The sequence below is a fragment of the Corylus avellana genome, chromosome ca9 (genome assembly GCF_901000735.1).
Source record: "Corylus avellana chromosome ca9, CavTom2PMs-1.0".
Taxonomy (NCBI): domain Eukaryota; kingdom Viridiplantae; phylum Streptophyta; class Magnoliopsida; order Fagales; family Betulaceae; genus Corylus; species Corylus avellana.
Genome location: NC_081549.1, coordinates 21,683,136 through 21,695,555, shown reverse-complemented (window position 1 = coordinate 21,695,555; position 12,420 = coordinate 21,683,136). Strand labels below are relative to the sequence as shown.

Sequence of the window (12,420 nt, the reverse complement as noted above, 5' to 3'; positions counted from 1 at the left end):
TCCGTAAGGTTCTGAACCAGCACATTGAGACTTGAATTCTCAAGTTTCAGAGTAGTAGTGTCGGGGAAGTAAACGGCAGATAAATCAAGAGAAACCAACCTTGTCAAGCGCGAAATTTCAATTGGTATCTGCCCTGCAAAGCCAGCATTTGATAGGTTTAAATAACTCAAATTCGTCATCTTCTCAAACTCCGATGGAATTTGAGAACCGTTGAAGTTGTTGTGAGCCAAACTCAGGTTCTGGAGATTCTGAAGATTGAAGAGGCTGCTTAAGTTGTCACGTCCACCGGAGATGGCTTCGTTCGTCAGATCGAGACCAATAACACTTCCCTCCGAGCAGTTTACACCTTCCCAAGAACAGCAATCGGCACTTTGATTCCACCGAACAAGTTTTTTGGACATGGCAGTGTTGAATGTAAGGTTGTTCTTCAATTGGAGCAACAAGGACCTCTGACTGTCCAAACATTGGCCAGCCACCACAAAGATACAAAAGCTGAGGAAAATTGAGCAAATGGGTATCAGGAAAACCCATGAAGTGAACGGAATTCTCATTGGAAGCTGTAACGAGAGACACCCATACAAGAAAGAATTGAAGAATCGATGAAATCAATTGTGGTTTCAAGAGGGTAAAGTCTCGTGAACTTGACCCTTTTTTCTGCGGCTCTGAGCCGTGGCCGACCAAAAACCACTCGGTTTTGGCACGGGACAGCAACCGAAAGTGTAAAATGGGGAGACAGAGGAAGAAGAAGAAAAAGACAGAGCAAAGCCAATCCAGGAGCGGAGAGAGGGATTGAATGAGAATGGAATGGTCAACGGAGCAGCGCCGTTGAAGTGTCCGTTTGTTGAACTGTCGTGGAGCAGACGCGTTTGCTTCAGTTTTTTATTTATTCGAATGACGACTTTTGAGACTTTTCATCTGGAACCCCTCACAGCGCCGGCTGAATGAGGCAAATTAGGCAATGCCCCTAAAGTCCTAACAAAAAAAAAAAAAAAAAAGTTTAAATCTATTGTGAAAATAATGAAATTTTGACATTGTTTTGGGTACCTTTTTAAACCAAATTATGTCATTTTGGTGAAATCTAGGATCTCAATGAAGCAAATGTCTAAAGCAAATATTTTCTTCCTTAGGGCGTTTAAGGAGTTAGTGAGAAAGTCCTTTTAATCTCCCTCTCTAACCCTTCACTCTTTAGATTCTCTCTTTCACTCAATGTCTCTAAAGAATAGCAACGGGTGTGGCGGAGAGACCCACAATCCAGTTGTCAAACATCCCTCGAACTGCAACAGTCCCCCTTTTTCACAAAAATGGGGCTGTAATTATCTCTCTTGATTATGCTGCCATTACCATGTATTTGCCGTCCATGATTGTTGCCTCAGCCATCTACGATGTGTGATACTGCACACTAAACAAAAGTCATGGTTGGGTCAAAACTCTTTAGAAGAAGACTGGTTATTCCAAACGAGAACTCACTTCTTGAGTTCAAATTCTTGTACAATTAGCTAAGATGACTGCACATAGAATGCCCAAAATTTTTTTTAGAGAAATACTCAGATTTTGCATGGGAAGTAGTTGCTGTAATATCTTAAGAAGAGTAGCTTGTTTTTGTTTATCAAAAATCTTGTTCGTTCCTTTTTTGAGGACTTTACCATGTACAAATTTTGTTCAATGTTGCTATTTGATGCATATTGGTTACATAGTGATGTTTTTCTTTTGTCAGATCTTGTCTCCAAGATATATGCAATATCTATTACTAGTTGTTTTGCAAAGACTCTAATAATCTTGCATTATTTTGTTCTTTTTCCTTGAAAAATATTTCATGAACAACACATATCCATGCCACTACATCTAAGCAACAACCTGCTTTGCTCTTAATCCTCTGTTCAACTTTGTTTTACTCAATTGAAACAGAGACCATCTGGCACGTCCTCATCGATTTCTTCATGTTCTAGTCCTGCGGTTTCCTCATGCTTCACTTTGATTAGTTGATCCAGATATTTCGGATTGTGTATCCTTGCCCTGAGGACTATATCAGGAAATTGCTATCTTCGTTTAGAAATAATATTGAATCAATTATGATGATATGGTAGTGAAAATCAATCACTAGATCAATGAGGGCTTATAACAAGAAAAAACTAATGACGATTTTTATTTTCACATCACCATAATTGTATATGAGAGTCTACTTAATATCACTTGCTCATGACCCATAATAAGTTGCTGCTAGCTTGCCTTAGGGCCCATGTTGTTTATGTGAGGAAGTTGGGTTGTTGCGGTTTGAGGGATGTCTGACACTCAAACTGTGAGTCACTCTGCCACACACCAATTGTTATTATTAAGATAGAAAGAGAGAGAGAAGATCTAAAAGAGTGAAAAGTTCACAGAGAGAGAGATTAAATAGGCGTTCCCACTTCCCCCTTAAACGGTGTAAGAAAGAAAATGTTTGATTCATACATTTGGTTCATGAGTTCCTTAAATTTCACAAAAACGATATAGTTTGGTTTAAAAGAACACCCAAAACAATCTCAACCCTCCATTATTTTTTACGGCAGATGTGCGGTAGTTTTAAACCACCACAAGCCATATCCTTTAATTAAGTCCTCAATTATGGTAAAAATAATACTATGACAAAAAAGTTAGTCATTGCTCTTTAATTAAGGCCCAATTACAGTAATGAGTGGATGTTACTAGTTTGAATTCTCATCCCCTCTATTGTACCGACATGTAAAAAAAAAAAGAGCCCAATTACGGTAAACATAATACAAATAATTAAATTCCAAGATATTAAGACTTCAAATGAAAAAAGAAAAGGAAAAGGAAAGTCACATTAATTGCACTCCTAAAGCAGTTACTAAACTCATAATTTCACTTGAACTTAAAACCAACATATTGGCTAAGTTCATTCATTAAACTAATTTTCAGAATAAAGTAAATTTCGTTTTTGCAACTTAAATTCTACATAAAAAAGAATTATATATAGCTCAACACAAAATATGACATTTGATGAAATTAAATGTCTCTTAACAAAAATATAGTCATATATTTACAAGTTATTTTGAAGACGCTTACAAAAAAAATTAATGATGTGGCAATATCTGGACTATTCATTTTAGAGCTATGCACAAGATGCAAACTAGCATTTCTTAAAGCTCAATTTCTTTCGACCTAAAATGGTTTCCGTTGGAAAATATTTTCAGGGAAGTCATTTTTCCTGAAAATATTTTATACCAAAAACATTTTTACAGGGTTTAGCGTGCGCACGGAATTTTTTTTTTTTTTTTTTATAAATATTTTTTCATTAAATCATATTAAACTCTAAATTACAAAAATGTCCCGATAAAGTCTTAGAGGTATCCGAACCGAGTCTCGCAAGGACCCAACTGGACCCGTCCAGACCTCGCCTAGATCCTAGCAGCACCCCGTCAGGATTAGATTGAGACCCTAACAGGACCCGCCCAAGATCCGATAGAGACATTTTCGTAATTTAGTGTTTAATATGATTTTGCGTGCACACCAAACTCCAGAAAATGTTTTACAAGAAAATGTTTTTTCAGGAAAATGTTTTTTGCTGAAAACATTTTCCGACATCGGGGACTTGCCTGATTTTCCATGCCAAATACCGGAAAATGTTTTCCGCTGAAAATATTTTATGCCGAAAATATTTTAGGGGAAAATATTTTCCAACGAGTCCCGGGCGGGTCCTAGGCAAGTCCTAGGCAAGTCCCTGGCGGGTCTCGGTCAAGTCTCAAGCAAGTACCGACAGACTCCGGGTAACCCTGGGCAGGTTCAGGCGGGTCCCGGGCAAGTCCCGTTGGGGTCCAAAGCAAGTCTCGGGCGGGTGCCAAGCAAGTCCCAGGCGAGTCCCGATCAACTCTCGGGTGGGTCCCGGTGGGGTCTGGTTGGGTCTCAGTCAAGTCTCGGGAGAGTCCCAGTCAAGTCTAGAGCGGGTCCTAGGTAGGTCCGAGAGAGTCCCGTTCAGGTCCAGTCGGGTCTCGGGCAGGTCCCGAAGGGGGTATCGAACAGGTCCTGGGCGAGTTCTGATCAAGTCCTAGGCAGGTCTCGATGGAGTCTCGGGCGGGTCCCGCTCAAGTCCCGACGGAGTCCTAGGCGGTTCTTGGCAAGATCAGTCGATTTAAAAATGAGATGCTCAAACTCGAAAAATAGTTTACGGTTTTGAAAACCGTAAACCATTTTTCGAAAATTATAGAAGAATTTTCGGTCAAAAATAAAATGTTTTCCATTGACAACTATTTTACGTCGAAATAAACACCATAAAATGCATTCCCTTTCATTTGATGCATTCCTTTTATTTTTTGTTTATCTTCTCTGATGAGAATGTTTTAAGGCTTATTGTTGGGTTGCCCAGCTCATTGATTTTTTCTCCTTCCCCTGTTTCCTCGTATTTGCTCAGAAAAGAAAAAGAAAAAAAGAAGAAGAAGAAAAAATTTTGGAAACCATTTTACGTTCTGGAAATCATTTTCTAAAACTAAGACTCAATCTTCCCAATCGAGTTAACGACAGGCATTTTGTTTAAAGCGATGGTTGCTTTCGGCATATTATCAACGGCAAACCGTTCATCTAGATAAACCGCGATTCAACGAAAAGCAGTTCTCGTAGAGTAGGAAAGGAAGAGACTCTAAGTCCAATTAATTAAGGACTTCATCAGAGTCATGTATGAGCAAAAGCATTGTCTCCGTATATTGCAAAATCAGTTCTTGTGTGTGCCCAGGCATTGATGCTGTAAATGCTTGATTTCTCTTTATAAATTCCTTGTTCAGGTATGTGCATGTTTTCATCAAAAAGTATGACCAGTCGCTCACCTGTTTGATGAAATTCCTGAATGAGTAATGGCACAGCTCTGCCACGCTCTCCTGAATGAGTAATGGCACAGCTCTGCCACGCTCTCTTTCCACATGATACCAGAACAGACACACCCAATTCAGATGTTAGGCAAAAAGGAGATTATTTCTAAACCAAAAGGCTACTCAATTACAAGTTCAGCATATGTTCTCATCCCGCCTCTCTTGGGTTGATGATCCTGTACCTATATACAACAAGAAGGAGTCCAAAATATAATGAAATATAAGAGGGAAGAAAGCTTTACTTTGTCGATGTAACTATGAAGAAGATGAGGATGTAGAGGAAGAAGAAGAAATGGGGGGTGAGTTATAGCATGTACAATGGGGGTCGTGGATGGCCCTCTTCCTACTAATGTCCAGTTTGGAACAAAAAACACAGTACCGCCCTCGAAATTCTTCATCTTCCGTTTCATCTTCATCATCATCATCGTAGTCCTCTGTGTTCTCATCTTCAGCATCTTCCTCTGCCTCAGCCCTATTGTTGCAGCCTGTGTAAGACAATCCCATCATGGGAAGAACCACGAGCAGAATTTTATCAATGCTTTCATCGTACCATCTTCTCCCTTTCTCCCAAAACATCAGGAGAGCAACAACCACAGCCGCTCCTACGCCAAAACCAAGTCCAGTCACTATGAACTGCCAATCAAATCCAATCAGCATAGTTGAAGCAGTGTCTAGAGATTTTGGTGCTGGTGCTGGTGGAGAAGTTGGCTCTGCATGTGTGCATTTTGCTTTCAAAGGGAAGCCACATAATCCACTATTTCCTGCATAGGAAGCTTCAGAAAATGTAGAAAATTGCTTTATTACTGGAATTTGCCCCACCAATTGATTGAACGAAAGGTCTAGAACAGAAAGGAAAATCAGACCAGCTGCAAGTTCGACTGGGATTTCCCCTGTAAGCTTGTTCTTTGACAAGTCTAATGACTCCAATCTAGTCAAGTTTCCCAAAGATGGTGGAATTTGGCCTGTAAGAGTATTGTGCGACAAGTTGAGCATATGGAGTGATCTAAGTCCCCCAAATTCTTCTGGTATTGGCCCCTCAATGTTGTTGCAGGAAACGTCAATCGTGGTGAAGAGAGTTAGAATCTTCACCAACTCCACATCTAGACCTTTGATAGTAACTGTTATGGTATCTTGATAGTAAAATTGATTCAAACTCAAGAATTCATATTGGAGGTATTGGAGGTGATTGAGCTCTGATTGGGCCTCATTTTCATCATCCATCATTGCCATCCAGTTAGAAATTTTTGAAAGTTTACCAGTAAAATTGTTTGAAGCTACGTCTACAATTTGAAGCATTGGCCACGTGGCATTAGATTCTGAACAACTAACAGACCCACCAAAGTTGTTAGATCGCAAAACAAGGACACGCAACATGAACACGTTCTTCAAGTAACATGGGAAGGTATCCTCGATGCGATTGTTCCCAATGTTCAAGACCTCCAACTTTGTACAACTGGCAAGAGACTTCGGTAAACTTCCACCTATTAGGTTTCCACTGAAATCTAAAGTTTGTAAGCTACAATTGCCTTGAAACGAATTAGGAATTGAGCCAGTGAGATTGTTTCTCCTTAGATTCAGCACCCCAAGAGTTCCACTCATCTCAATCAAGCATTGGGGTATTTTTCCACTGAAGAGATTATTAGACAGATCTAGTACTTGAAGATATGCAGCATTGCATATTGATTCAGGGATACTCCCACTGAACTTGTTGCTAGAAAGAGAGAAGAAATAAGCCAAATTAAGGGAGCCACCAATACTAGCTGGTATTGCAGAGCTGAAATTATTCCTCGAGAAATCCAAGTACGTGGCAGACTGTGGTAGAACTGGGAGTTGTCCCTGGAGCTGGTTTGAACTAAGGTCCAGGACATTCAAAAAAGAAAGACTGGAGAAAGGTCGTTCCAGAGTTACCAGTCGGTTAAAAGAGATATTTATGTACGTAAGATTACGAAGTTCTCCGAGCCAGTTTGGTATATTTCCGTCAATCTGGTTGTATGAAAGGTCTAGATAGGTTAATTTGGATTGGTTTTTCAAGAAATCAGGAAACTTTTTCAACTTGCTAGAAGCCAATTTTAATGTGGTAATATTGGGAAAGGAGGACAAAGATGAATTAATTCCATCATTTCCATTATATTCAACCAATAAACTGTTGTACGAAAGATCAAGACTGGAAAGATTTCTCAACCGCTGAATCACATTAAGCTGCAAGGAGCCATTGAAGTTGTTTGAAGAAAGTGAGAGGAGCTTAAGACCTTGGAGTTCAAATACAGGCGTGGGTATTGGCCCATCCAAGTTGTTGCTACTCAAATCAAGGGTGTCCAGGAGGTAAGAAGAAATGTTGGAAAGATTGAGTTGACCAGAAAACTGGTTGTTGGAAAGTTGTAATTTTTGCAATTTTGGAAGGGAAAACAGAGAAACTGGAATACTTCCATTCAGTGAATTGTAATGCAGCTCAAGGCTTACCAGATACCGAAGCTCTTCCCAGTGAGTGGAATTAATCTGACCAATTAGATCATTATGAGAAAGGTTAATTTGGATCAGTTTCCTGGCCATGCTGAATGATGGAATTGGTCCCGTGAAACTGTTGGATGACATGTCCAAATAAAGCAATTGGGTAAGCTTTGCCAATGAGTGTGGCAGTGATCCGCTGAAATTGCAGTTTGAAAGATCTATTCTGGACAACTTTATAAGATTACTGATAGAATCTGATAATGTCCCTGAAAAATTTGTATTGCTAAGAACCAGAGTGCGAAGAGACCCATTCTGAGGAAAATCAGGCAAACGACCATGAAGTAGTACGTTATTAGACAAGTCAAGAATCTCTAGTGTTTGTACCTGGAAGATCTTTCCTGGAAATGTGCCAGTCAACCCAGAAAAACTGAGACGCAAGGACGTCAATTGTCTAAAATTTGCAAAGAAATCTGGAACTGGAGTAGACAACTTGTTATTATCCAGACGAATAATCGAGAGGTTCTGAAGCTTCAGTAAGCTGGAATTAATGGGGCCCGAAAGATAACAATTTGACAAACTCAATACTCTCAGATTTTGCAGTGAAGATGATAAGGCCTGGCACCACTCATTCCCTCTTGCTGATATGTTTACCCCATCAAGATGAAGTTCTATAAGCTCAGGAAGGTTCTGAACCAACATCTTTAAGTTTGGATTCTCAAGTTTCAGAGGAATAGTTTCGGGGAAGTAAACGGCTGATAAATCAAGAGAAACCAACCTTGTCAAGCGAGAAATCTCAATTGGTATCTGCCCTGCAAAGCCAGCATTTGATAGGTTTAAATAACTCAAATTCGTCAGCTTCTGAAGCTCCGATGGAATTGTACCATTGAATCTGTTGTAAGCCAAACTCAGGTTTTGGAGATTCTGAAGATTGAAGAGGCTGCTTAAGTTGTCACGTCCACCGGAGATGGCTTCGTTGGTCAGATCGAGACCAATAACACTTTCCTCCGAGCAGTTTACACCTTCCCAAGAACAGCAATCCGCACTTTGATTCCACCGAGCAAGTTTTTTGGACATGGCAGTGTTGAATGTAAGGTTGTTCTTCAATTGGAGCAACAAGGACCTCTGACTGTCCAAACATTGGCCAGCCACCACAAAGATACAGAAGCTGAGGAAAATTGAGCAAATGGGTATCAAGAAAACCCGTGAAGTGAACGGAATTCTCATTGGAAGCTGTAACGAGAGACACCCATACAAGAAAGAAGTGAAGAATCGATGAAATCAATTGTGGGTTCAAGAGGGTAAAGTCTCGTGAACTTGACCCTTTTATCTGCGGCTCTGAGCCGTGGCCGACCAAAAACCACTCGGTTTTGGCACGGGACAGAAACCGAAAGTGTAAAATGGGGAGACAGAAGAGAAGAAGAAGAAGAAAAAGACACAGCAGAGCCAAGCCGGGAGCAGATAGAGGGATTGAATGAGAATGGAATGGTCAACGGAGAAGCGCCATTGAAGCATATCGCGTGTCCGTTTGTTGAACTGTGTTTTTTATTTTTTCAATCAATGATGAAGACTTTTGAGACTTTTCTTCTGGAACCCGTCTCTGTCTTAGAAAAACCAAGCACCAATGCCATGGCTGTCAGAAAATAGGGGGTGTGTTTGGCCAAAAATTAAAAAAAAGAAAAAAAAAAAGAAAAAAGGAGTAGGTAAAAATTGTAACAAATTTGATTAATGTGAAAATATATATATATATATATATATATATATATATATATATATATATTTTATATGAAAAGTGAAAATATATATATATTTTATATGAATTTTTTTATTTAAATAATAATAAAAAGTGATTGATGTGATGCAAAAAGTAAAAATATTAGAATTAATTTTGAGATAAATTTTTGACGTCTTTGGGTCGGGTCCATTCCAATCCTTTGGCAAACATACCCAGGGTGATTAGTGAAATTTAGACGATCATTTCTCAATGTTTATAATGTGTTTCAGGATACTTGTGTTTTTGAGAAAAAAGGGTTTTTGACATGATATAAAGGATAATAAAAATTATTTTTGCGTTTTAAGAAATTTTTTTTTTTATGTTTTTGATTGTATGTTAATGTTTTTATTTTAAATACAAAACAAAGATTTTAACAAAAATATATTTACAAGTTATTTTGAAGACTAATACGAAAATAAATAGCAAAGAACTCACTCAATTAAAGAGCTCTAAATCTCTAAAATTAAAGAGTTATAATAAAAGTATAATTGAGAATTGAGATTCCTACTCTTACAATGTTTGTTAATGATTGCATGACTAGTTTGTTAAAGTTTTTTGTTTAAATAAAAATATTAATAAATAACCTTAAATATAAAATATTTATAAAATACAAAGCATTCAAAATTACTCTTACGATTATGTCATATTATTATATTGTTTTTCATAAAAAATAAAAAAAATAAAAAAATCTAAAAAGTATTAACAATTTTTTTTTTTTTTTTTTTATAACAATATATTTACAAGTCACTTTTGAAGACTAATACAGAAATAAATAGCAACGAACTCAAATAAAAGAACTACAAAAGTATAGAGACCAAAGAGGGCTCTATTATTATTATTATTTTTTATTTTTTGTGGACAGAAGAGGGCTTTATATTGTTTGATCCTTCATATAAAAGTATAGAAATACGCACTACATGGCAAAAAATTTTTTTTTTAAAAAAAACACTATTCAATTATCACTTTCAAAAAATCTTGCATATAAGAAGAGTAAAATCAACGCTAAAAATGTATGACTATCAAATATCCCAAAAAATCAATCAAGGTTCTCTCTATAAAAATAAATTATTTGATTTAATTATTGGACCGAGCGAAAATCAACATCAAACAAAGACCATATAACACACTTTTGAAGACCATACAGAGCTCCATTATTTGATCTTACAAGTCTTAATTTCTTCCCTTTTTTTTTCTTTCTTTTTTCCTAGGTTTACTCACTCACGGCCATAGTTTTAGAATCAATGATTTGAAATTACCAGCAAAGTTCACATTCTCACATACATTTTTCACACTTTTAAAAGGTGACTTTTTGTATTTGAGATAAATAGATTTTAATTTAATAATAATTTTAAAAAATTACCTAAAATACTATAAAAATAAGTGTAAAAATATAAAAGTGTGGTATTATTTATAGTTCCCTCAAAACAAATCCATATTACCAGGTCAATGATTTTGGCCTTATTGATTAGACAAGTGTTGCGTGCGAGCTGTGGGGCATTTTTGGGGAAAATGATCCTTTTCATTTTAAATTTTTTTAATTTCTTTTATTTAGTTTATTTTAAAAAGTAATGTTGTTCAAAAATTTTAATGATAGTACACAACCCTTCAAAATGGAACAAGATAGAAAATATCAAGTTCATAGTTGAGATTTCTTTTTAGAAATCTTAGAGCTTCAAATAGGACACCCTATCCCACTACAAATTTTTTTTTTTTTTTTAAAAAAAAGTTCAGACTTAAAAAAAATAAGAGGTGGCTGGCCACCCCATCTTGGCCCTAGGGGACCAACCCATTTTAGCTGGGGGTGACTTGAGAGCCACCCCAATGGCCGGCCAAGGGTGGCTTCGGCCACCCCTTAATTTTTTATAACTTTTTATAATTTTGTTTTATAATTTTTTAATATATATATAAATTATTTTTTTTTTATTTTTTTATTAATGGGACGGATGTCCTATTAATGGCCTCGGGATCTCTTTAAATATATTCTGACCATTAACTAGATATTCTCCAGTCCAAAATGGACTAGAGATAATCCTGTTTCCTTCAAAATATACTAAATAAAAGAAATTGAAGAAATTTGAAATGAAGAGGATATTTTCCATTTTTTGTTTGTTTTAGCATTTACTATTTATCGCCTGATTTTCTTTTGTTCTGTTCGATTGGCGGCCCATTTGTCCTCAGCAGCTCAGTGGAAAATTTCCTTGAAGCTTCGTGATTGGAATGCTAAACTTATTTCACATGCTTCGTCTATAAACTCTTATAAAATATGTTCCCCTTTTTTTTTTATACTCTTTCTTGCTTAAAAGTCCTTGAGAAACTTTTTGGGTCTCAAGAAGAGTCATTTGCTCTTAAATTGGCATCTTATGAGAGCAATTTGGTTTAATTATGATAGTATAGTTTACTGCATGTCGGTAGTCCAGTTAAAAAAATTCGTAAGAATAAGAAACAGACAAAACTAACTCATCAGTCAACAAACGCAACCCGACTCGAAGGGTAAATGAACCTCGTTGGACGACTTGACGTATACCGAGGTCCAAGTGGGCCATTAGTAAATGATATCACCAAATTCTAAGCTTACAATTTGGGTCTTACATATTCTTTGTCACCCTATCAAAGAGTGATTGATTTGTTGCTTAATAATGGTCTTCTGGATTAGAGGTTTAAGATTTTTTTTTTTTTTTTTTTTGAAAAATCATTTAGGTCATAGGTTTATGCCCTATTTAAATTTAGTTGTTGAGAATTTAATTTTGACCCATAACATATTTAACGAAAAGTCATATGATATTAATTTATTGGTTTGTTAATACACTGTTAATTAATTGGATGATAAGTAAATGAAGAGAATTATTCAAAACTAGAAGAAACCTCTTACTTAATTATCAAAATTAAAAACCCAAAAAACTAAATTAAAATCACAAGAAAATTTAGTGACTAAATTTATTTATTTATTTTGTTATTCTAATACCCACATAATATTATATTTGGATCTTGGGCAATAAAGCTGTCATGGACAAAACCAATATGGATGATTACCAATACTTTAACATTAATTTGGTAATCTGGTTTGCTTTTATTAGCCTCAGTATGGAAGAGTTGAATTTCCAATCAATTTATTGGTCTTTTAATTCTAGAAATCATCGCTCTATGAATATGATAGTGTAAATAAGCTATTAAATTAGTTATTGTTAGAAATAATTAATTAATGATTAATTGATACTGCTATATAGCAGCGTACAATAACAACGTAATAAAAATGCGATTTATAGTATTATTCTTTTGGTTATATCAGACAAAATAAAAATTAAAAAGGGTTAAATTCACTTTACCTCTAAAGTTTTAGAGGTTTTT

The 12,420-nt window shown here is 36.4% G+C and overlaps 2 protein-coding genes across 3 annotated transcripts in view; both read right to left on the bottom strand.

The window, feature by feature from the left end:
* LOC132162487 (receptor-like protein 30) overlaps positions 1 to 954 on the bottom strand; it is a 2,213-nt gene extending 1,259 nt beyond the window's left edge. The window contains exon 1 of the mRNA XM_059572726.1: positions 3 to 954. Coding sequence (XP_059428709.1) covers positions 3 to 551 — 549 coding nt within the window. The 5' untranslated portion in view covers positions 552 to 954. The remainder of the gene's footprint in view (positions 1 to 2) is intronic.
* Positions 955 to 4,891: 3,937 nt separating this feature from the next.
* Positions 4,892 to 8,825, bottom strand: LOC132191375 (receptor-like protein 41). Of its 2 annotated transcripts, XM_059606346.1 has the most exons (2): positions 5,174 to 8,825; positions 4,892 to 5,038 (listed from the first exon to the last, which is right to left on the bottom strand). In XM_059606346.1, exons 1-2 carry the CDS (start codon positions 8,526 to 8,528, stop codon positions 4,992 to 4,994), a joined length of 3,402 nt encoding a protein of 1,133 aa, XP_059462329.1. In that variant the 5' UTR covers positions 8,529 to 8,825; the 3' UTR covers positions 4,892 to 4,991. The 2 variants fall into 2 exon arrangements, with proteins under 2 accessions (XP_059462329.1, XP_059462328.1); XM_059606345.1 differs by having other exon boundaries at positions 4,892 to 8,825.
* Between the last annotated feature and the right edge of the window lie 3,595 nt (positions 8,826 to 12,420).